Genomic DNA, 25,969 nt, shown 5'->3' with positions numbered 1-25,969 from the left:
GACAGAGCAAGCCATTTCTCCACTGAACATGCAAGGCACTTTGAATGACTGATTTAGGTGAGCTATTTAACCCAGATAAAGATGACCCAAATCCCACCTTAGAAACCAAAAGTAATCCTAAGGACATCATGCGATTTGCATTTATTTAGTCCACCTCAGTACCTGACCAGCGATAATGACACAGCTGCTTGTTAAACTTGGTAAGTCAGCCCTAATATGCTTAAATGTAGGCAAAACAGGGATCACCACTCACATGAAACTAACAAAAATATAAAAATAGTACCATTTTTCAAGTGTGTATGGTGACAGTATTCACCACAATATATTTAATATTGAATTACAAGCATCAAGCTCTGGAAAAGACGTCAATTATTACACTTTAATTGTTTAAAGGTATTATTTTAGTGTCATGTTTCATAGGAAAGCTATACTTCTCTATTATTCATCTGACATTTAAAGCTTTTTTACATTCTTTCCCAGGAATATAAAGACTTAAATCATAAAAGACAAGTTTTAAAAAGACTTTATTAAATCTGACAACTGACTAACTGGACTTCGTGCAATTAATAAGAAAATCTGGTAACTGAGCAACAAAGGACAGTCCACTGATAGCACTTTTTTTTTATTTCTGCAGTTTTACATATCTTCAGTTCTGCAAATACAACACTTGAGTAAGACATTACTTGTTCTAGTTCACACCCACGCTTCATGAGGTTGCTGCAGTGTGGAAAATGTCACATTGCTTCTCCTGGTAGAAGAGCCACAGAAATGACTGGGACACACAAAATTATTCCTGCCCATACACTTGGCTGAAAACATTTGTGTAGGACTGACTGGGTGCCTCACTGTTTTATAGCTTTTTCACTTACTATTTCAATTGATATACAAATATAGTTGAGACTTTTATACACACAATCAGATTCATTATTGTGGGATCTGATTTTAAAAAGTTAACATCAGAAAACCATGAAGTTTGTAGAGATCCTCCTGCAGAGGAGCTCAGAGGTCATAACTTGCATATTGGGTTTTAAGCTTACTCTTCAGACATATAAAAATGATTTACATACTTTCTCTGTTGAAAATTCAAATATGTCCTTTATTTTTGAAGAGTGTACTATATGCTTTACCCTCAGGCTCAGCAAGAGATCTGTTATGATTGACTTGATGGTTATATTCCTAATAGGACAAGTCACTGAAACAGTGTTCATGTTTCCTAGGGAAATTTCATAAAATTCTTCTTGAAATGCAGGATGGGACAGGAGTTTACTGGGATTATATTCATATATTTACTAATCAAGATTAGTTTATTCTCTAAGTCTTTGAAAAAGTCTTTTTTTCCAGATGAATCCAACTTATCTTGGAGGGTTCATTTTCTCATGAATCAACTATACCAAACATGCTGAAAAGTACAGTATAAACTGGTTTGGTTTGAAATCTCTTCCTCCTGGATGTCAACTGGCATTCCCAGGCTCAGTGCACTCAGTCAGTAACTTGCTCAGTCTGAGTCTGTTTTTCCAGAGGGGACACTTCTGCTACTTCCACTCCTGTTCTTGCTGGAAGAGCCATCTCCAAATGGCTCTGAGTCTTTCACTTGGATTTAAGTAAGTCTTCCCATTCAACACTGGACTCACTATTTTTAGGAATTGCTGGAAAGATTGACTGCATCTTACTTTGGAATTCTTTCATCTGTAAAAGAGATTTAAAAATAAAATCAGTTAATTGCTACTAAGGAACAAATAAAGTAGCCCCATGAACCTCACAAAACAATGTGTTTGAGGTAAAGAATAAGTAAAAAGCTTTTAAAATAATAGAAAACTAGGACTTTTCCCCTGATTATGTCAGTTCAATTAACAAAGTGAAAAAAAGCATTAAGGGACCCACAGCAATCACCCCTTCTAATGCACCACACAGGGGTGCCTCATTTGGAGTGCTTGCCTGAATGATCCACTGCTGTTACATGAATTAATACACACACACACACACACACTCTTAAAATATTTTTGTTTGGAGGAAAATCACCTCCATGGAAAGTGCTCCTATTTTGACTGCAGTTCCTTTTTCTACACTTGTAATGGATAAAAGGTCCAGTAGTCTGTTCAAGGATTTTAAAACAAGGGCTAAAGAAAAATGCTGTTCAGCTCTGACAGCTTAGGTTTATCCCACCATGTGGACACTGGTGACAAAACAGTCTCATCCAAGTGTATAAAACAGCAGGAAAGAAAACAAGATTCATAACAATATATGGGACAAAGCTTTTCTTTCACTGCTATTAAAATGCTGGGGAAGAGGAAGTATTTCCATATTATACAGATATAGATAAAAATAGATATATGATATTTATAATTAATATTCATGCTAAGAACTTTATCACCAATATGTGATTCAATAGTCCTGGAATGCCAGAACCAAACATTCATTTAAATAAAAATCACTTCTATCAGAATATTTAGACTTAGTGAGATTCTTTCTTCCAGGACTTTTACATGTATTTTTATATATAATATATCTTTAAAGGATAGACATGGAAAACCAGAACAGTGAAAATCCTGTTACACAAACAGCAGGATGTACAAGGGGAAGTTTTGGACTGCTATTTTTAGGAAGCTCTATGACAGAATGTATGACATTCACACAGAGAAGACAGGATGTGGTATTCAAGCACTGGATGCAATGACCTCTTGAAGAGCAAATGCAGTCTCAGGCAGTATGTCCCACAGAGAGGTTCCAGGAAATCTAGATATTCCAAACAGCCACACAGGCATCTGCTCTCATATGCCTATGTTTTGTGTGTTATAGGTCATCAGTATTTATACAAATACCTCTCGTTGTTTTCTCTGCAAGTCCTTCCATGTATGAATAATTCTGACAAAGAATTGGTACTTCTTTGCAGACATGCTACTGGAATACAATTATTTAAATTACAGCTGATACAAAGAACGAAACCATTCACAAATAAATTACCAGTCCTTTAGTAAGATAGTAGCTAACTATGATGGATGAAAGCATTTCCGAACCCTAGTTTTTGTGTAATAATGCCTGGGTACTGCTAATCAAATAAAAATATATGTTATAAAAAGTAGGAGGAAAACTCAGAGCCAAATTATCCTTTTTGCTTTTTCCTGATTTTGTTCCTAAGTAAAACTAATTCACTCTCTATTTTATATTTCATTCTGATCAGATAGCTGTTTTGATTAATTTCTCCTTCTTGTTTTTTTAAAAATCTTGGCCATCATCCACAATTGTTCCTAAACTAACATTTTTGCTTCTCATTTAAAACTGAGAAGCTCTCATAGACAGCTAATGTTTCCAAGAATAATAAACACCAGTATCAAAGCTGACGTAGAGGAACAGCCCAAATTACATTAAATAATTGCTGCCAATTCAATACAAGTATTTACAGTAGGAAATGTTTTAGGAGCTTTGGCTTAGCTGTTTTTTCCAGTCCTATGTAATTAAGTTATCCCAGTTTGCTGATGGGTGGAAAACATTCAATTTACTTAACATTTTTTTCTTCCTAAAGAGTGATTCAACTCTTCTACTCTTTCATCTCACTCTAAGTATTATCTGGGTGTTTGGAACACAGGAATGGTCAAATAACAAACTGATGTAAAATGATGTAGCTCTGCTGATATAACCAAAACACAACATTCAGCACCAGCCAATGATCTGGTGCAGTGTGGATTTTCTGGCTGCTTCTAAACTCAGGCTTAAATTTCTCTTAGTGATCAATTTAAACGATGCAGTCATGAGCTCTAGAAGACACCTCTGTTACCACACTGAAGATGCACAAAACCAAAGGGAAACTAAAAGTAATTGTATAAAGCCTCCAAAAAGAAGATGATGGGTGGAACAACTCATAAATCTGCAGTGATTCCACTCTGACAACCACCTCATAATTATTAACAAGCCAAACCCTAACTCTTGAATGCAAAAAGCAGTCTTGTCTGGGAAATAGAACACTACAACTTGGTTCTAAAAGAAAAAACTGCTTATTTAGACAGCACTGAAACACTGCTAGCAGCTGCAGATTTAAGAATATTAGATAGATTTCTGTCCCCTCAGAACATTAATTCATGTTCTGCAGGTAAAAGCAACTAATTTCCTGGAAAAGCAATCTTTCCTTAACACATGGATCAGATCTGAAATATTCAATGTCTTTATTTTGCTTTAAAGACTCCCTGAGAAATTTCCTCAGCCTTGCCTTCTCAGACTTTGATGCTTATTTGTAAAACCATTTGAAAAGTGATGCCAGACTCAGTGTCTCATTTGCCACTCCCTCTCCCACCTGCCCCTTTCCACAAGCCCACTCTGCACAAAAACAGATTTTCATTGCCATTCACAACTTGGACTGTGCTTATATTTTTCCACAGCTTTTCCTCCTTTGTGATTCCTGGACATTGATCTATCTCAATAAATCACAATGCCAAGCTGATCACAACTGTGCATTGTATTCTCAGGGTAACACTTGAGGCTGTCAGCTCTTTGGGAAGGACATTATCTGCCTGGGCCTCATTAACACCTGACTTCACAGCATGTCTAAAACTGGGCCAATTTCTTCCTGGTACAAATGTCACAGCTACTAACCCTTACTAGAAGTTTTCATTTTCATAGCCCTTAAAAGATACTGCAACTGATTCTTTCTCTCCACAACAGTTTTTAAGTTCTCACTAGTAAGACATTAAGGAACTTATCTAGTTCCAGTCACAGACTCCTATTTCCCCCCTCTTATCTCAGCCAGAAAGTGCAGACCGAGGTTTCACTCGTGCTTTGATCTGGACCTCGAAGGTAGCTTCTCCTTTCCTTCCTCTTCCACCAATAACATCAGCTTCTGAGTTTCTTCCTTCATTTCCACACTTGTGCTTGGTGCACTCCCAAACGCACTTCCAAATCCCAGTCACTGTCTTCCCTGAACTCAGCACTCCCCTAAAACTCACTTACCTTAAACCATGGAGAAAGCTTTCAAAGAGAACTATTCTCTGATGTCACAGAACTGGTGGATACCCATATACATAACCATGAAAATCACATCCCTAAGTTCCTGTCCCTTCTCTCCCACTGACAATGTGTGCCTGCTTACCAACCATTCTAATACCCCATTTTAGGTTGTAACTTCTTAATGGACAAACTTTATGATCTTAGAGGTCTTTTCCAGTCTTAATGATTCTGATTCTTTCAGAGACATGGAATTCAGTCTTCTGGGCCTTGACTGATCAAACTCTATTAAATACATTTTTTATAATTGGGACTAAATTTGGCCTCCAGAGTACCTCACATTGGCTTCCAGGTTGTTCTTGCTTGCATTTAGTTGACACTGTCACACTAGGCCAATTGCAACTTCAAAGCATCCTTGCACTGAAAGTAAAATTTGTCCACTAAGCATTCAATTTAGTCCTTCAGCAAACTGGGCTTACCAGTGCCCAGTCCTCTGGCAGTGTGGTGAGCTTCTTGTGAAGATGATTAATCAGCTTTATGTTCTATTAATACTAAACACTTGAGGTGTGAGAATTAGGACCTTGTCTTTACTTGCTTGAACTCCTGGGACAAACACACTTCTTCATGAGGAAAATGCTGCAATTAGGAATCTCTGTCTTGTCCTGCCTTTTCCTTTCAGCAACCATGCAACACAAGAGGTCTCTTCTCCTCTCTCTTCCCTTTCAGGAAATCTCCTATATTTCCTCCAGATTCCACAATACTCACGTCAGTGGTGTCAAATCAAAAGGCTTTAATTTAATTGCAAGAGCTAATGTGCTACATACTAAGCACTGGAATGTTTTGCATAACTCACTGCAATGGCTGGCTCTTTATTATTGTCAGCCACACTGGCACTGGGGTACTCAGTTCAACTGTGATAATGCCTTCAATTAACAGTGCAGTAAACCAAGCACTAAAAGCTGAATGTGTTTTACCTCTTCCTGCTGCCTTCAGTACCATAGGCCACTCTCAACTGCTGCTCCTGAACCTACAGGTACATGAACAATTTGTACCACATTTCTTAACATTCCAGCATGCTCCATTCCTGCAGGCGACTCTCTGAAGTGAATTTCACTCAAGTGAATTTTATTTTTCTGTCACAGATATTACAGAGCTTTACGCTGTTTTTTCTCGCCAAATAAATTACAGTAACTGTTCTTCCTCTGTCAGGCTCCTTTCTAAAAGGGTATCATCTACCTTACTGCATTAAATAATCTGTAATAGCTACAGATCACTGTTATTTTCTTATCTTAACCTAATGATCCTGCCTCAGATGGCAAAAATATGGGGACCTAAAAGCATCTTCCATTTAATAATCTCTTTTTAATGTACATCGTTGACAGAATGTCACACAAAAATTGGGATAGCACTATTACTGAGAGCACTTACATGGCCGTTCATATTAAAATGAATGGAAGAGGGGCTAAGAGAGTCTATTTGATTCCTAGAATGAAAGTTTTAGGAAGAAATGTTCTCTTTAACGTCTGACATTCATAATAGGCCAACGCAGATTCCAGGAATTGTTAGTTTCCTATTTTAGTACTCGTATCAGTAAGAAGTGCTTACATTAGCTTCCAAGAGAAATGAGGTTAGATGCCCTGAACTGGAATATCAAGTGGCAGCAGAATGCAGCACATTCATGCCCTCAGCTCTCCTCAGCCACCATCCATTTCACAAGGCATGAAGATGAGGCAGGCTGCCCTGGATTTAAAAGCATCAGCGAGGATTGCTCTTGCCACCTTTTCCCAAATCTTAAAATGATTGCGGTTGCCCTTGTTAGCAAATGATTACCAAGGGCCACAGACAGAAATAGCAAGTTATTTGTAGAAAATGACAAGTGCTGAGCCCTTGCAGGACTGGAGGAGCAGAGCAGCCAGCCTGGTGGCTCAAGGTGATTGTCCTTCTCTCAGTGTAAAATGGGGCACTCACTGAGGGTCACTCTGTGCCAGCTCCGGAATAACATGGAAAATAGAGCTCTGCTTCACATTCTTACATCTTGCACTTCACTGGAAAAGGCATCATGAATGTCTGGATCATGCAGAACTACAAGTCTATGAAAATGGCCCTGAGAGTGTCAATCCTGACAGTAAACAACCTAATATTTTCTATGTACTCTCATGGTACCCTGCTCAGCACCTATTTGCTAATTCCAGCATTTCAGGCCTACTCAGAGAAAAGCAGCAGCAGAATTGTGTTAACCCATCCAGAGAAGTCAGGAGTTCATACTGGCCCCATCTCATGGAGGCTTACACACGTGCCTAACCTTGTGCAGTGCTGAGCACCCTCTGTGAAATCACAGAGCTATTTACAGTGCCCAAAATTAAACAAACAAACACATTGTCCCACAAATTTATCTCTATAAATGCTGTGTAAGTGGGTAAAACATATCCTCTGCTTTTTAAAAGAAAAACAACATGAAAAGAACCTAAGTGAACTTTACAGGGAGAGGGGGAGAGGACCATCATTGTTTAGAGCAAAGCTGCCACAATTCCCAAACAATTTTCAGTGTGTGGTAGCCTCCCACAGCTACTCCATATTCTGTCTTGAATTACTGGTGAACTACAGAGAACTGTCAAGGCACAGGAGTCAGGCTGCCTCTTTTCCAATTATTGGGTCACATGAAGAGATAAAACACATGAAGTACTTTCCTCACATTACTTTTCCACGAGTGCAGAAGACATGTTGCTCATTCATAAATGGGAAGAGAGCTGATCTCCATCACAAACATGTTTTACTAGCCTCACTTTGGTTTCATTTCGGTGCAAATGTGACTTAGATCCCAAAGTGGGAAGAAGATGCTATTCCAGTAAAAAAGCCTAAAGAAAGTAAAACTGTTCTGGGTTAAGGCTAGATTATTTTGAATTTAAGTATTAAAAAAAAAAAAAAGACACGGTTAGCTAATTATGTTCAATTTTTTATTCACAGAGACAGCAACTTTGTAAACTGGATTCTGAAAAAAAAGAAGGAATTTCCTTAGGTCCAGAAATACAGGAGTGTTCTTTTCACTTTTATACATTCCCGTGTTGACATTTCTGAAATAAATGTGACAAACTTAAATTTTTGTAGTAAATGGTATCTTAAAGTAAAGGCTTTTGTGCCATGCAGAAAAATGGAGTGTGGCTATAACTGTAGATTGTGCCATTTACTTCTGCAGAATCTTACTTTCAACTCTGGGTGCCTGGAAAGGACATCCACATTATTAGTGTATTATGGTGTTATTAGTCATTGTCCCTTAGCCACCCTGGGCAATTTGAAACATTAGTCTTGAAATAATTTTAAATTTAAAGTAGTTAAATATCCAGAGTTATAAAGCTAGCTGATTGATGGACCCAAAATCTCAGGATGAGTGCCCCAACCCTATAAACACTTCTGTGCTGTAATCTGGATTTCTGAATTAAATTCGAAAATATAGATTGTCTGCTGAGCAACCTGAGCAATTTTTTTCCCTTGATATGTCCAGGAATTCTATTATAATGATAATATAATTATAAACCATCCACAAGTGAGATTATATACATCATCCACAAGATGGTATATATAATTTGATTGATTAATTATTCTTTCTTGGGTTTTGATGCTTGTTTGTAAATTCAAGGCAGGGGAAAGGGCCAGCAAAAATCCTGAAGTCTTCAGTGAGGTTTCAACTTTGTTGCCTCGACGGGGGCTGAATTCCCTGCAGGAAGCTGTCAGAGGCAGTGCGGCACACAGAGGCAGGCAGGGACAGCAAGCAGGGCTCTCAGCCCACGGCCACGGCCACACTTGGCACCCAGGCTGATGCCATGGAACAAGATGCAGCACGAGTAACTCACAGCTGCCAGAGAAGCCTGGATTCGGGTTCTACCTGTACCTGCTCAGTTCTCAGCTACTCGAGGCCAAGACAGGGACCAACCCCCTCACACACAGAGGGTGGCACAGAGGCATTTCAGACCTCAGGCTTCCCAATGGGCTGGTGGCAGCCACAGCTGCGAGTCTCTCCCGGGACACAACAGTGAAACTCCTCAAGACAGCTGCAGCCACAGCCTTCCCATTTTTGAAATACTCTCTTACAGCTGGCCCTATTCATAAAGCAGACTGCAGCTTTCCAGTACAAAAATTATGATCTTAATCCTTGAATAAGCATTCTGCCTTATCAAGTAAACAGTGAAGTTCACTGGTTCCATTTTTTTTTTCCTTCTTGAATAAAGTATTAGCAGTACATACGTGTGGAGGCCAGTCCTCTCCAAACCGATTAGGCAATAAAAGCAGCAGAGAAAAATGCAGTGCAAACAGGAGGAGGAAGTGCTAACTTGTACTAGTACTCCATCTTTCTTTCTAAGAGCTTGAGTTCATATTAGCATTGAGGAAATAAAAGAGCATTAAAAAAATGGCAGATTTGATTCATATAGAAATACATGATCATGAAATATCAAGGAAAAGTAAGTTTCTATTCTGCTTTCAGACATAAGCACGACAAGAAATAGAAGTTTCATCAATAATATTTTTGTGAGGATTAAATACAAGGATAATTAAAAATTAAAAATATTTAGGAATTACTCTAGGATAACTCTAATTATTTTAGGAGATATGGTGGTTTTATAACAATATTTACTCATTTATGAAATAGAGTAAAAATTTCAGCCACTGCAATATGCCTACACTGGGATTTATAAATCTTAGTACAATTTACAGATGCCATATATGAAGACTATGTCTGCATGCTCTCATCTTCTGTTTTACATTAATCCATCCATAAAGCCAATACTCTTTTGTATTTATACTGTGCCTATGACTATAGTTTCACAAAATTATAACAAACATCTCAACATCAGCCGGGGGATTTTATTTTTATGCTCAAAATGGTGATTCAGAGGTTAGATTTTTAATGGAGAAAAGCAGCTCACTTAGGAAATGTTCTTTCCATCAAAGCCACAACAAGCATATATTCTCTGCATTGCTTTTAATTGTTTTAGATGTCTCTTTATGGCCATGCAATTGTTTTAGACTCTTAATATTTTAAAGGTTAAGATCAATGAAAAACAGGATATTTCATTAGGAGACACCATAAAAGTGATAAACTAATATTTTCTAAGTATATTAGTCACAAATTGCTAAGCAATTCTTCTATTTTTCCAGCCTTCCACAGAAGAGCAACAATCAGAATCTCACAAACCTACATATTAATCATCCCAGCCCTTTTCCTATGGGACAGAGAATGCTTTTATTTTTGAGGAAATGAAAGCTAATTTATTGAGGACATAAAGAACAAGAGGGCTTTTAAAGCATGATTTATCTTGTTTGTTAATTGTTGTACACTTCACTCTACAAAGGCTTAGGGCATTGTTCTGCTTTTAAAAGAAGGTTCATAAATGCTGGCAGCTTGAAAAAAATAAAGAAAAAAGAAGATCAGACATTAGTAGGTATGTTTTAGTATCTGCCAAGTACTCTGTAGCTGTGAGTTTAATTTAAAAGAAGGGTGTACAACTCCAAAGTTAACTTCTAAAAAGTTCTAGAAAAGGTCTAGAAAATTGTCACCTGCTGTAGGTGACCCTGCCATGGCAGAGGGATTGGACTACATGATCTCCAGTGGTCCCTTCCAACCCTAGTTATTCTGTGATTCTATGACACTAAAATTTTTCCCAGTAATAAAAAGATGTGGTGGATCATAACACTAGCAGAATAGGCAAATAAAATTTTAAAAGTTTAATTTTTGGAAACTTCAATGAAAATACTTGTTTAGTTCAACTGTAACAACAGTGGGTTTAAGATATTTTGAATATTTTACTTTTAAAAATTTTTACTGAGTAAATTGCCATTTATTCTTTAACTGAAAATTTTAAATTTCATTGAACAGCTATTATGCAGAATTTTGAAATAAGATGTTTCATCTACAAATTTTAAAATAAATCGGAAATCATAAATTGGTCAAACCCAACCTTTTCTACAAAATTTCTTTTAATACTTCTGTGGTTTGCATCAGCAAACAGCCATCCCACTGCACCAGGAGTGGTCACCCATATGGTTTGGACATTGCAAGCTCAAAACCAGTAAGGTAATTCCATGGAAAATAATACCATGATGTGGAAGTTGTTAAATAGCAAATAAACTTGCTGAAAATAATGGTGCCATTTTATTTCAAGCCAGACTTATTTAAAGCTTGTGTTTAACACAGCACATGTCTTTCCACATGGTAAGGTGCCTCAGAGAGGAAGGCTGCAGGCACATCTGGATGAGTCCCAGATTCAGATCGGGAGAGCTCTGTGGAAGCCAATCTCCCAGCTGTCTATGCCCCCTGGGCACGAGTCTGTGTAACTACTGCACAGTCCCAAAATGTATGACCAGCAGCTCCTCAGGGTGACACAAATCTGAAGAAGCATTCTAGCAGTGCACATAACACAGTCAACTGCCAACAGGCATTCAAGCCATGGGGCAAGGCCAGTGTCAGTCCAAAGTTTGAAAATTCCTGGAATGGTTGTAGATATCAGGTCCTCAGCCTGCTAATGTTTCACTGCCCTGGTGCTGCTGGTCAATAATACTCATTAATATAGAAAGAGTTTTTATGCTCAGAGATAATCAAAGGTGGTACAAATTTAAATATTTTCCCGAATGACTGCAGGAAGCAAGTTTAAAAAGTCTGATTATCACTGACACCTGATTATTTTCTCCAAGAATTACAATATAAAAGCATTTAAGCACCATCTCCTAGGTTCTAACGAAAGATTTCTTTTATGCTACTGAAAAAAATAACTTAAACCATTATCCAGCTAAGTCCTCATTGAACCATCACTTCTTCATTTCAGAAAAGGAGTTGAGTGGAATTTAGTGGCATTTATTACTTAGCAGCCTGTCACCAGATTACAGCAGCGGTAACTGCAATCAGAGAACATTAACAACCTAACCTGAGACAGAGTAAAATCTTTTCTATTCCTTACCAAGACATAAAGATCAGCCACTTACTCTCAACCCCTGGGTTATGCTGGCATAAAAGCAGCAGACTGTAAAGCCATAGGGAATCACCTTTAACAATAAAGCCATTTAAGAGCTGGAAGCAGGCATTGTCACAGCACTGTTTTAAGAACTAATGAACCACAAAGATTAAATAAAAATCAAGAATCACCAAATCTGGTGCATCATCTCAGTGCCTGGAAGGAATGTTAACAACAACTTCTTTCTAAGGCAAACACAGACTGTCTCAGAAGGTGTGAGGATGAGACATCCTGAACTGTGGTTTCAGTTTCCTTCCACAACACAAAACTGCTGAGCAATCACGCCACTAACACAGATTAATTACAACACACCAAGAAACCATCACTCCACTTTGCTCTTTCATCTCTGATTTTGGAAGTGATGAGAAGATAATTTAAACAGGCACAAAGCTCAGGATAACACATACTTTATCAATGACTCACTGTCCCATCAATAATTCACGCTCACGGGAAACATGTATCCCGCCATGAGAAGCATTTTGGCAGCGATGGCCAGTGAGGCCGCTGTACTGGGGGCGGCAGGGCCGGGCAGCGCGGCACGGCTTCCCTAAAGCCCGGCTGGCCGCGGGACACAGCCACAGTCCCGGGATCGGGGATGGGCCGGGCCCGCGGCGCGGCCGCTGCACTTCCGGCCGGCGCCACCGCGTGTCGCTGCGGGGCAGCGGCGGCGCCTCGGCCGCGCCCGGCCCTGGGGGAGCCGCCGGGAACGGGGCAGGAACGCAAAGCCCAGAGGGCAGGAACGCCAACCCCAAAGAGCAGGAACGCGAACCCCAGAGAGCAAGAACGCAAACCCCAGGGGGCAGGAACGCGAACCCCAAAGAGCAGGAACGCGAACCCCAGAGAGCAAGAACGCAAACCCCAGGGGGCAGGAACGCGAACCCCAAAGAGCAGGAACGCGAACCCCAAAGAGCAGGAACGCCAACCCCAGAGAGCAGGAACGCCAGCCCCAGAGAGCAGGAACGCAAACCGCAATGAGCAGGAACACAAATCCGAGAGGGCAGGAACGCGAACCCCAGGGGGCAGGAACACAAACCCCAGAACCCAAGAGGGACTGAGCGGCAGCAGCGCCCGCCTGGCTCGTGCCTTCCAGGTATGCGGGAGAGGCTCGGCCGGGCCGGGCCGGGCCGGTCACCAGGAATTCCCGGCCGTGGCACACGGATCAGGGCCGCCCAGGGACACCGACTGCACATCCCACTGCCTTCGCGGCGGGGCCAGCGCCGTGGGCAGCACTCAAAGCACAAAAAGCACCGAGCACACCCTGCACTGCACTGCTCCAAGCTCAGTGCCCAGCTCTGTTCCTTCTCCGGCCCAGCCAGGCCTGCCCCAGTGTGCTGAGGGCTGGCCAGGACGGGAACTGCCCCACGGCCTCCCTGGCCACGCCAGTCCTGCACCAAGATATGCTGGCTCTGCTACTCCTTTTGGTGTGGCGTCTGCCAACCCATCACATCCCATTTTCCACTGAGGCTTCTCGTAGTTTACTCTTTCAGATGACTCAAGCCATTAAACAACTTAACAACTCAGTCCTACTTGGAACTCCCCTTCAAACCCTGCAAGTGAAAGTCAAGTCCTTTATTCACCAAGACCCCACCTACAGAGTCACAGGGACTGAGCTGGCAAAGAATATGAGAGAGCGCTGGAACAGAGGTACTCCTACGTGCAAATGAAGCATCCTTCTTGTTTGCTAAATCAAACACCTCCACTGCCTACAATCAGAATTTTACTATCCTTCACAATTTAATACTGAGAAACAATAGTAGTACCATCTTTCTCCTTTATATATGCTTTGCTGAATATATAAATAATTGCCATATAAGGTAAAAGAATTCATTCCTAGTCCTAAAGAGAATGCAAACAGCTCTCCCAAACTTATAGCTGCAGGGGACTCAAAGTCACAGCTCGTTACTAGGGGCAAACAAAAATGCTCACATGAACTTTAGTGTTCACCCTCAACATTGTAAAATACTGGAACATAATCAATTTACTGAAGATTGCTGTAGGTGGTACCCTGAGATGTACAAATGCTTCCTGAGCTTCTTTGCCTTGATGTGACATGTCAAGGACCACCATTCTAACGCACAGGATACTCAAACTTCTGTCCCTTGCTGCTTCTAGAAAGCAAGCTGGCTTCCTTTCAGTTTTTCTTACATCCTCCGTGCCCTGATGCAAAAAATAGAACTTGGACAAATAAATGCATTGCTCTAAAAATAGGATCCAGGGGGATAGCCTTCAGTTCGATAAGCAAAGTTAGCAGCTACTATTTTAGCCTCTAAATTAGAACACTGGCTCTTCTGTGAGGTATCTGAAACATCTGTGCAAATAAACATAAAGCAGGACAAAACTGTTCCTCCCCCAAACTGTCTCCTCCCACAGCATGCCATTTTTTGCAGATGTAAGAATACCCTCCCTGTTTGCACACATTCTGGTTAGCCATTCTACAGGTGGTGAATGAAGGTGTAATTCTTAGGCTGAGGTAGTACAGAGATGCCACCCCAAGATGCATTACCCAAGGAAAAACATGGAGCTGGGGGGATCACGCTTGCTACTCACACTGTGCACGCCCAGAGCCTTCCAGATGGCAAAACTCAGCAATCCAACTCCACACCACGCATAGAGTGAGCCCCACCCCAGGGCTCGCAAGGCCAGTGAGGAACCACTCTCTGGTAGTGCTGCCGTGGCAGCAATCCCCTAGAACCAAAGATAAAAAGTTCATGACAAAGTGAACAATAACTGGAAAAAACATTAAAAACTAAGAAAGTTGGTGATCTAGATTTTTTCCTGACCTGCCAGTTGCGCTAGTGTGGCCACGGGAAATTTTATGGCTGCCAGCACACCTCAAGAGCCAAGAAAGGGGCTGGATGAAGTGCCTTCCCATCAGGACAGATTTGACAGTTGCCCATGCCACCTGGGCATGACCTTCATTGCCCAGAGTCAGTTGTTCTATGGGCACAAGAATCCAACACTCAGTTATCTCACCAGTCAAAATACAAAAATGAATCTAAACAGTCACAAGCCTTTATGCCAGTGACATCTGAACATAATCACTGCATGGCATTGATTTTGGTACTTTTTCATGGGGGCACCTGATGGCCTATAGGTCTTTATCTGCACTTCTGGAACATACAAGAATATGAGCAGTTTTCATCTGCGCACAGAAAGGGTATTGCAGTGACCCAGGGACGAATTTAAGAGGGCTACAACTTTTTTTCCCCTCTGAAGGATCACTGTTCAGTTGTTCACATGCAAACACAGATTTCAGATGGTAATTGTTAAAGATTGGCATTTATGGTCCTTACACAACTCAACAGTTCTACTTAACTGGATATCTTGGAAAAATAAACCCCAAGCTCAGGGGCAACATAAATGAGATTGCACACATAAAATCACAAAAAATTATTTCATTTATAATCTAAAATACTGAAAAGCAAAATTAACTTTTGGAAGGATCAAAATACCTTTCTCCAAAACATGCCAAATAACTTCTTTTTTTCCTCATCACAAAAAGTGTGGGGGGGGAAATATTTTGTATTCTTGCTTTAAATTTTTGACTTCTTTTTAAATGCTTCTCTTTCTTCTTTGATACAATTAAACATACTTAACGTCTACCACTATGGTCAGTCAAATAGCACCAGTAGTTTTTCTCCTCTTGGCTTTGTATTTACTGAAATGTTAAAATGATCCTTAGACAGTCCTCAGCATTGACACTCCCCCTTGGGATTCAGCTGTGGGCACAGCTACCCAAGGACAAACATGCACTTGGAAAGGGCACAAGCAAAACAGATCTTCACCCTTATTTATTCCAATTTGGACATCCCAAAGTGGAAACTGTTAACAAAAACAATGCTTTGTAAGCAAACACAAACAGCAGAGATCTCTAGTCACGCTGTAATATCAGGTTCTATTATCTCTCTACCACAGATAATGAACTATTATAACTCTTTCAGTAGAGACTGCTCTGAGTATTGAAATGCTGATTATTTTTGACATTTTTCCTGCTTCCATAGTCTAACCATATATAACAACACTGAGAAAAAATGGTCCTATTTGTAAGATGGGAAATGAATGGACAAAAATATCCTCTACACAGAATCTTTAAATAGGAGTCATTATCTGTGAAAACTGCTGGCAAAAAACCCCCAACCAACTACTATTTAAATGCTTGATTATCCCAGAAAAATAGTGGTAAATGGAACAACTGATCTGGTTTTATTGACTGCAGTCAAACAGGGTTCAGTCACAGGCTGATTCCTCGGGGTACTTAAGTACACAGGTAAGGGTTTCTGTAAACAGGACAGCTGGTTAAAGGATTATCAGATATGGTGTTCAGAGCATCAAGAAAGTTGATTCATGAAATGTTAAAAAATTTCAAAGGACAATGGTAGCATGGAACAAAAAGATGACACCAACAAAAAAAAATTAAGAGAAATTAATTTTATTCACTAACCTGTTATTCTATGTTCAAATTCTTCTCTCATCACTACTCTTATGTATTTTTTAAGAAAACATTCTTTAATTTAACAAATGAGCTTTTAAACAATATCGAGTCTTTCCAAAAACAGGCCAGAAAAAAAATAGGGCAGAATGAACAGATTTGTTTTCCAAATATATGCTGCTTTTTTCATTTTGTTGGTTGCTGTTGTTTTGTTTTCCTCTGGAACATATAAACAGGAAGTGGGAGAAGGAAAAAAATCATTGCTTTTTTATTCAGACAGGCCTTGATTGTGTAACTGCCCCTTTGTGTGCAGAGCATGTCTAAAAGGAAGCAGTGCCTAAAATAAAGTGTGTTCAGGTGTTTTGGTTGATTGCATTCAGTGTGTTCACTCTTTTGTGTGACCTAATCCATTGTGAAATTAAACACCTGGATAAATGCTGCTAAAACTGGACACTTCTCAAAAGGAGGCTGCTGCAGCTGAACATTTAAGTTTAACAAAAAAGCTCCATCAACTAATTAGGATCATATCACCATCCCAATGGCACATGTATTGGTGCCTTCACTGGAACAGGAATGAAATGCCAGAAACTGAGGGCTGGTAGAATTAATTCTTTTAACACCAGTGCTGGCTGATGCTGGCTTAAAGTGCCTGTCAAACTATGGCCTCACCTTAACATGGATAAAAATCGTATTTAGGCATTGAACATCTAAAAAAGGTGAAATATTTTGTAGTTATTATACATGATGCATTATTAAAAGTTACTTGCAGTAAGTAACTATAAATTTAAGTAAGGCAAAACCTCATTGGTACGTCGGGGAGCTTCTACAGCGAGTTAAGCTACTCTCAAAGTCTACTCTTTCCTTTTTAAAACTGCTCACTGACAAGTACCTTAACAAAAAAGTACCTTTCTACACTCTGGAGTACTGAAGTCAAGGAGCCCAGGATACCACAGATTTTTCTAGCAAACTGTTGTAATTATTTTGCACAAATAGCAGCAGATACAGTTTTCAGCAAAGATCAAAATGATACATATCACTTGATGACATTTCTAGCATATATATTCTCAGATGTCAATGCAATGTCACTCTTGATAAGTTTCACACTGATAACAGGACAGGTCAGACACCCGGGAATATATGAAAGCTGGAAAAAATGCAGTGCTCAAGAGAAAGGAAGTTAAAAAAAGGATGGCAAAAAAGGAGACAATTTCCTTATTGCAATGTATTTCCACAGCTTGTGAAATAACTTCTTGTGGAGCTTTCTATTTTTTCTATTTCAAAAAAGAAACTCATGCTTATTGTTTCTGTAAAGGCAATGAATGAGTCATGACACAGCAGCCTACAGAGGAAAGTAGGAAAGCAAATTAAGGATGTCATGCTCTTTGACCAGAGACAGAGAGAAAGGGAGATAATGAGTGATCAGAAATGAAGGTTCTGATATAAAGTACAATGGAAGAATTTTTTTCTCTTGATATGCAGTGAATTAACTTGATATGTTATTGAATCATCATTTTTAAAATAAACAAAATTGATCAGTTCTTAATTCCCTAAGAACATCTGTAATACATGTTGCATTTTAGGAGCTTGGTGGAGATGAGACTGATCAATTTTAAGGGCCTATTTTTATGCTTTTGGAAATAACAAAGCATTACTGAGGAAAAAAGCATCCTTCAATTAAACATGCTGTGTTTCAAATTAATACAACAGCACGGTGTAATTGCTAGCTCTGCTTGGCAGTTCTTTTCTTCAGAATGCACAAGTGGATCCAGTTAGAAGTTGCCTGAGCTCAGACTCATTTTGGTCATGAGGTCTCACAGTACCATAGTACTTGTTCTCATCCTTCCCCTTATACAGCGAGATGGGAGTGGAGAGCTTTAGTTTTGACTAAATGATCCCACTTACATATTCCACAGCTAACAGACCTTCTACCTCCTCATTCCCACCCTTACTGCAGTCACCTTGCTTCCAGACTCACTGCAGCACTCTGAGACTGCACGGTGAACTGGATCCCTGAGGTGATGCAGGCTCATGTCTAAAGCGTGCTCACATCACAGAATGAAGAGAGATCAGTATCTGTATTTCACTAACCAGAAGTATGACTCCAGCAAACAGTGTAAGCATTATGTATTTCAGCTAATCTCAAGTACTGAAGTATTTAGCAGGGCCTACTCTGAATAGACTTTTAAATTAATCCTACACCTGTACTGAATTCAATTAAATCTAGTGCTCTTATCACCAGCTTTGCCAGTTTCCTCATATATCAGCATGTCTATAAAGCATTCAGTGCATTCTTATTTCCTGCATTATCACTACTGGGAAACTTAAAAGATCTTAAAAGCTTAAAAGAACAAACCTTACTGAACCAGTCTGGGTTCTTCTTTTTTGTCATTGCAAGTGTTGTGCCAAAACCTGCTATCATTCCTGCTGTAGCAACAGTACCTAGAAAAATTCCACCTGCCAAGAGAAGTTGAAGAAATAAAAATCAAGACTTTGAAGAAAAAAAAAACAAACAACCTGTTTAGAAAAAAAAAAAAAAAACAGAAAGTTTAAGATTTGTTAGCCATACTGAAGGGAAAGGCCCAGTTGTCTACATTTTTTATGCTAAGTCAGTATGACAAAATAGCAAGACAAAGAATTAGTTCTCTGAAACAAGGAATTTTGAAAATAATGCCATGTGTATGTATTTTCAAGCCACACACAAAAATTCAAATCCCAGGATGCTTTTTTTTGCAGTACTTTGAGATTCCCCTCATTCCATAACCAGCCTACTAAAATCTTGTTCTATGGTGATGCCTCACCCTTCCCTAAATGGGAAATGTAATTGGCTTTGTTGCATCATTTGTGATTTCAAATGGCCACCACCCGTCCCTCTAAAGACCATTACATAAGCAACACTTGTTCTTCAGCTTTATGTTTTAATACTCTATTTAATTTTTTTAAAAAATTAAATAACTGAATTATTTTCATTAAAAAAGAAAGAAAATTACACTAGCAAAAGCTATCCCAAGAATGAAAGCATCCTTTGGCTTTTCAGTTCTTTCAGTTTCAAGTCACTTGAGGTACCTTGATCCTTTCTAGCTCTTGCACCAAAGGCACATGGAGCCACACCTGCCCACTGTCAAGAAAAAGGCTTGTTATTACTGCATTGTAGAAATCAACTTTATTAATATTAAAATTTAAAAATTTCAGGGGTGTTACATGTTTTTCCTTTGCAGGTATTGATACCCATCCTTTCCTAACACCAGTTAGGTAATTTTAAAATGGTCTGAATAGGAAATAAGCAAAAATACAGTTAGATTAGGTCTCACTTTTTAAAAAGTTATTGATCTGATTACTGTGATGAGTACTCCTGTACTCTTGTCAGTGAAATCTGTAAGGTGCCTCCTCTGCTCGGGAGCACAAAGACTTCGCACCTTGGCCAAATTATGCAGTCCACTAAGTTCTGCATTTCCAGGTCAGGTAACCAACACTTCCCCAAGGTTAGGGTTAGGGATGTCCCGGCGGCAGCGCTGGGAAAGGGCCGCCTGAGCCCGGGCCTCCGCTCCGCCGGGGGGCGCGGAGAGACCGAGCAGGCACCGGGAGCAGCCGGAGTTAGGGAGAAAATTTACAATATAATTTAAACGTAAAGCCGCACAGCGCCGCCAGCCCGCCGTGCGCCCTGCAGCTGTGTGCGGCTGAGGAGACTCCGGCTCTGCCCTGGCCGCGGTTCCACCGGCTCGGGACACCAGCTCCTTCCCTTGGGGAATCGGCAGCGCTGCCGGGAGCCCGCAGGAGCCGCCTCTTCCCGAGGGCTCCTGCCGCCTCGGGCCCGGCAGCGCGGGGCGCGGACCCTTCAGGGCTGAGCTCCCTCCCGGGCAGGAGGCGGCTGCGCTGGGCGCCCGTCCCGCCCCGCTGAAGGGTGAAGGGTGACCGGCTGAAGGGTGACCGGCGCCGCCGCTGCCAAGGGCGGGGGGAAAGGCGGCCGGCGCCGCAGGGGCTTCCTCGCTGTGTCCACAAGCCGCGGCGAGGCCATTCCCAAACGTCTGGCTTACTCCCCAGGGGCGGGAGAGAGGGACAAGACCTGGGGCTACGGCAAGGGGAGCACGGCTGGGGACGGTCTCGGCGTGCCGCATATGCTGCCGTTCGTCCCTGAGCCGTGCAGGGGGAGGAGGAGGAGAGGAAAGGAGAGGAAGGCTGTCTGCACCTTTGATTAAGAAGAGCTTGTCCTGGGATGCCGCAGAGCTCCCAGCCCCCCGGGGCAGGGACAGCCCGCGCCCAGCGTCCGGCGGCGCTGCGGCCAGAGCCCCGTCATGGGCGGCCCCGGCGGCAGCCGCCCCCATGGCCCAGGGCACGGCAGGAGGAGGAGGAGGAGGAGGCTGCAACCCGGAAGGAAAGGGAGCTGGGCTGGGACACGCAGCCGCCTTCCCGCCTCCTCCTTCCCTCCGCGGCCGCGCAGCCCGGCGGGACCCAGCGGCAGCGCGAGCGGAGCTGCCGCCCCTTAGGAGGGGCCTCCGCCCTGGGGCGTGTTCAGCATCCCGAGAGCCCAAACCGCGCGCAGGGAAAATCGGGAAAAGTTATCCAAGGCTCTTTTGAATCAAGTCTTTTGTAGCAGGCTCCTAAGGGGTTTGGTTTTGCGGGCTTTTTTATGTTCTTGGGACAGATCGCGTAGTGGACTTTACGAAATAAAACTAGGAGACGTTATTAATTCCGTTCTTAATTTAGTAAGCTGTATCTTGACGAACGGCGTTCGTTTGAAGTAGATATTTTCATTCCAAATTGTCATTCTTTCAAATTATGTAAATAGTTTTTTACACTATGAGAACATACAATCGGAGTTTTTTCATCTCTGCACCACTCTAATTCTCAGCTGCTGATGAATATAAATTGATGCACTACCTAATTTTATCTCTTTATCAGTGTACTAACTTAAGATTCAGTATGAACAGGTAAAGTGAATTTTTAGTTATAACAATCAGTACTTCAACAGCAAACAATGAATGTAAATAAATCCAAACCAAACGTTTCTTCCCCAGCTTTGTATCTTCCTTCTTTGTATCTTTTAACATAATTTATAGCATGTATCTAAGGGTCTAATTATAGGCACTGGGTTGCTAGGCAAAAAATGAGTATTTTGGGAAACTTCCTGTTCATGATACTTCTAAATACCAACCCAAAGCTGTTTCCTAATAGTGTGCTGTGTAAATTAAGCAATATTTTACACAGAGAGCCCATCGCTAACTCATTTTTTTTCTAATCTGGACAGCAAGCAAATTATTCCTGCTTCTTTTTCCCATGAAAAAAAATACCCCAAAATCCTGTGTGTGCTTTGGAATAGAATTGGACTTTGCCACAAATAATTACAAAATATCCTGGAAAAGCTTAGAGAGGGACGTCTTAGAAAAACTGCAGTGTGACAATGTGAAAAGAAGAAATTACTTTTTATATAATGTATTTAAATTTATTAGAATGCATAAAACTAAAACAGGAGCATGCATGTCATTTTGATTGTAATTGGTGTCAAGATCATCACTGCACCTGATAGAGGAATCCTTGAAGTGTGAGAGAATTAGGTTATTGTGTCTTTTGTATTATTTTGTGTCTTTGATGATAACAATCCTGTATTTTCTTCTCAGAATAATTTTTTGAGTTCACATCAATCAAGACAGTCAATAGTTTTTTGAAATCACATCAATCTTTCTTTCCAATTTTTCCAGAACCAGGAAGAAAGAGAAGAGAAAGGTATAATAGTGTTATTTAATCCTGGTTTGAACAATGCCAAGAGTCTTTATTTAAGAGAATCAGATCAGATCTGTCTCTATTAATCATTCAGAGAGACTGAAAGTAGAGCATAAAGACCATAAAATCCACTCTGAATAACTTAAAATTCTTAGTGTTGTAAATTTTACTTGCTTTAAAAAATCCAAGAGATACTCAGCAGAATTGTGTTCATTTAGGTTACAGAATTAATCTCTTCTTGTTGTATAATTGAATATAATGCTTTTTTTTTCCTTTTTATTGCAAAAAATCTTTGTAAACCAAAAGCAGACAGTGAGAGGGAGCCAATGTGTTCCACTTCAAAGGATGTGTAAATCTCCACTTGTGATTCTGACGTTACGGTTAGGAATTTCATAATAACCCCTGGGTTTTAACAAAAAATTGGGAGCATGGTACCTCTCCTATGGGAGTTCATATTTTTGTACAATATTGGCAAGGGAGGAGTGTGGAGGGTAGCAAGAGCACAAGGAAGAAAACAAATTTTAAAATTAAACCAAAGAAACAATTTAGCATAAATATATTCCCTAAGAGATTTTTATAACCCTTGCAAACACGTGGCATTGCTGCCAATAAGCAGCTCTATCAAGAAATAGAAGCCCAGTGTACAAACTTGTTAATGTAATGCTGTGAGATATTTCAGTCCTGGCCTGTGTATCTGCTGCTCTCCTTCCTCTCCAGTGCAGGGCTGCACAGCGGTACCTGGCCATCTCCACTAACAGTGAGATCCACTTGAGCACCAAGCTTGCAATTTAGGTATTCAGAGGCAAAAAAGCTAGCTGATAAGCTGGCTGGAACTTAATAAAGGCAGTCATTTGTTATGTTCACTAAGTTAGCGGTCTGATTTATATAGGCAAAAGTTTTGAGTGCCACTGCAAAAAATGTTGGCACCTGAGACACAGAATCCTGTTTGGAGTTTGAAAATCCAATTCAAAACATAGAGGAGATTGATTTGCATACTGGTTAAACTGATGTGTTCAGTAACTGAACTGGATTATGTAAAAGAACTGGGGAAAGAGCCGGACACTGGTTTTGGAAGGAGAGAAGAATGCAGCAGTTGAGCTGCCCTTTGGCTCTCAGGAGAGCTGAGCTTTATTCTCTGCTTGACTCACTGGGGTCATTTCCTCTATTTATGGCAGCTTTGATATTCCTGAAAGCACCATGCAGCATCAGCGCTGTGTACAGGCAGGGGCATGAAGAAACCAGTTGCATATTTCCAAACAATTTTCTAGTCGATTGGACAAGAAATTAAAGTGTTCTGCAGCTATGATTTGGTTTCTGCAGAAACCTCTGTTTTTATAGTTAGCTGGTTAGTGTTGTGCATCTCCTAAGGATCTGGTGGCTGAAATTCCCATGTTGAGAGTCTGTCCTCAGATCTCTTGTCTCACTGCAGCAAAAATCTGGTCACTGAATGGAGATGTGTAGACTTTAATTACAGAAATACTGACAAAAGGCAGTGCTCATTTGTCAAATGTACTCACAATTGTAAGAAGAGCCTTGCACTGGAGAATCAAAAGACACATAAAAAATACTGGTTGAGTTGGCTTCACTTACTTATGGAAGGGTACTTTTTGTTTTGGCGGTGATAAGGAGATTAATAATTTTGCACGAGGTTTTGCTGTGGTTCTCCAGCAAAGGCAGGAGCTGAGAGGCTGGATCTCCAGATTTTCAGCCACCTACCCCAGCCCCAGAGATGCTTTTCTAAGCTGCAGCTTGCTTCTGCAGAATATGCAGCACTCTTCCCTAATTTCACTTCTACATTTGGGTATTCAGGAGCACATGTGAGGCATAACTTTGGACAAGACTGGGGGTGCAGGCATGCTGCAGAGACACCACAGCAGCATTGTTTGTTATGGCCATAGCTTGGCCAGTTTCAGTAAATGGCAAAAGTCCTGTTGGCAATCTGGCCAGAGTTCCAGTTATAAATCCCAAATTAGCATTTGGGGATGATGACATTATGGCATATGGTCAGAGGCACACTACAGATTTCAGAGCTGTTGATAACATATAAAGGCTGTCACATCCCTTGGACAGAATTCTGGTGAGGCTGCAGATATGAGAACTCTTAAGTAGGGTCTTCTTTCATATGTCTATATCGATTTGTTTTCTGTTCTTATCCTTTTTATAGTACTTGTTTAAGTTTATATCAAGTTTATAATACTCTCTCTTGGCAAGTGAAATATGCCCATATCTGTTTGGCTTTGCCCACATTTACTAGAGAGGAAAATCACAGATCCCTTCCCAATTCCTGTGGTATTTCCATTGTCTTTAGTGACCTAGAAAATATATTTACAAGTTGTTTTTTTAATTTCACTGGATACCACATCTTTAGTGGTCTTAGTATGTTATATTTCATTATAGAACTTTTAATAGTTACTTTGCTGTACCAATTTAGAAAAACCTCTACTGTTGTCCAGGAGAAAAAAGTATTTCTGATTAAATAAAAAAAAAAAAAAACAGCAAAATTAATTATTATTTCCATGGTGTCACTGCAGCATGGCCTGGTACTTGTGTCTCAGCCACTCTTACTGGAATGTTGCAACCTGAGGTAGTAGCAGGAATCCTGAGTCACCAGACCATCTGACCAGGTTCTGCTGGGTGGCAGCCTGGGAGCAGGATTTCTACAGAGAAAATCTGCTCCTGGCCTACGGGGCCAGAATTGCAAAATTCCAAAATTATGGTCGGCAAGACAAAGGAGGCCTCTCTCAGAGACAGTCCCATAGACAGAATTGTCCTGCTGTGGCTCCAGGAGATGACTTTTTTGGTAACTCAAACAGGTTCCCACAAAGAGTCAGGCTGAGATCAGGCTGCCTGGAGAGATTGTACAATTTCTTTTCAAGGAAGATTTCATGAGGATAAAGCTGTGAGTGAGTTGCTCTGAGCACACAGCTTGAGCCTGCTTTGGGAAGGAGGTTGCACCAAGACCTGGGTGTCTGGTTTGACTCCTCCACAATCATGTTCATGGGCAAGAGAAACTTCAAGCTTGGCTCTCATGGAAGCCACACCATGGTGGCTGCAGGGTGGGAGGGGGTGCTGCTGGCAGAGGGTCCCTCAGAAGCTGCTGCATGTACCTGTGGGAACGCTGCTGTGCCCACCCTGTGCCACTGGCCATGCTCATATGACACCAATGCTGTGTGCTGCAGAGGAAGAAACTGGACTGGCATTTCATTTATTGTGGGGAGGTGGCCACTATAAATTTGTCTTGTGTATGCCAGTGGTATGTCACCTGCTGAGAAAGCCAACTGTAGAATTAATTGTCAGGGATATGAGATGTATATTTTTCCTAATTGGCTTCAGTGCAATTATATCCAAAGGCCCTTTTCACAGTCATTCACAGAGCTTAATTGGTATAGTTTAATATTACAATCTAAAAAGACCTGGAAGGAGAGCTGGTATTAGGCTAGATTCCTGATGAATTATAATTATCACTTTGTGTAGATGGATGGAAAACATTTCTAATTAAATTAGTCTTGATACATAAATTAATATTGTGCTCTGGATAAAGCACTTCTCATTTCACATCTAAACTATTTTTAAGAGCACCAAGTTTGTGCCAGAATTTTACTGGGCAGGTCAAATTGTCTTTTAAAATTACTTGACTTTTCAGTAGCGTCTTATGATAGGTTTCTGCACTGAAGATGTTTGGCAATGACAGAATGATTCAACGGTTGGACAGCAAATAAAGTAAGATATAATAAAATAAAACTATGCAACTAGCATAATTTCCTAGTTCTGTGAGCATGGGGGATTCACAGTCTGAATGACAGGAATTCATAGCATGACTGTCACACATTTTCTTCCTGTATTAATTTCATCTCCGTCTGAGGGTGTTTGCGAGACATGAACCGCTAATCTA

The 25,969-nt window shown here is 40.7% G+C and overlaps 1 protein-coding gene across 2 annotated transcripts in view; it reads right to left on the bottom strand.

Annotated features, from left to right (window-relative positions):
• Positions 1 to 507: 507 nt before the first annotated feature.
• TMEM242 (transmembrane protein 242) overlaps positions 508 to 25,969 on the bottom strand; it is a 40,858-nt gene continuing 15,396 nt past the window's right edge. The window contains exons 1-4 of one of the 2 annotated variants that reach the window (XM_054279942.1): positions 20,546 to 20,725; positions 18,716 to 18,816; positions 14,481 to 14,618; positions 508 to 1,686 (exon numbers count right to left, since the gene is read on the bottom strand). In XM_054279942.1, the coding sequence (XP_054135917.1) occupies positions 1,588 to 1,686; positions 14,481 to 14,618; positions 18,716 to 18,816; positions 20,546 to 20,681 (474 nt within the window). In that variant the 5' untranslated portion in view covers positions 20,682 to 20,725 and the 3' untranslated portion in view covers positions 508 to 1,587. Of the gene's footprint in view, positions 1,687 to 14,480; positions 14,619 to 18,715; positions 18,817 to 20,545; positions 20,726 to 25,969 lie in introns of those variants that run through there. The other variant, XM_054279943.1, reaches the window with a different exon arrangement.

This window comes from Melozone crissalis, unplaced genomic scaffold, assembly GCF_028551555.1.
Source record: "Melozone crissalis strain CALT ecotype California unplaced genomic scaffold, PUWL_Pcris_2 ptg000027l_1, whole genome shotgun sequence".
In the NCBI taxonomy this organism is placed as follows: domain Eukaryota; kingdom Metazoa; phylum Chordata; class Aves; order Passeriformes; family Passerellidae; genus Melozone; species Melozone crissalis.
Note: the sequence above shows the minus strand (reverse complement) of the source record. Positions and strands in the feature narration are given on the sequence as shown.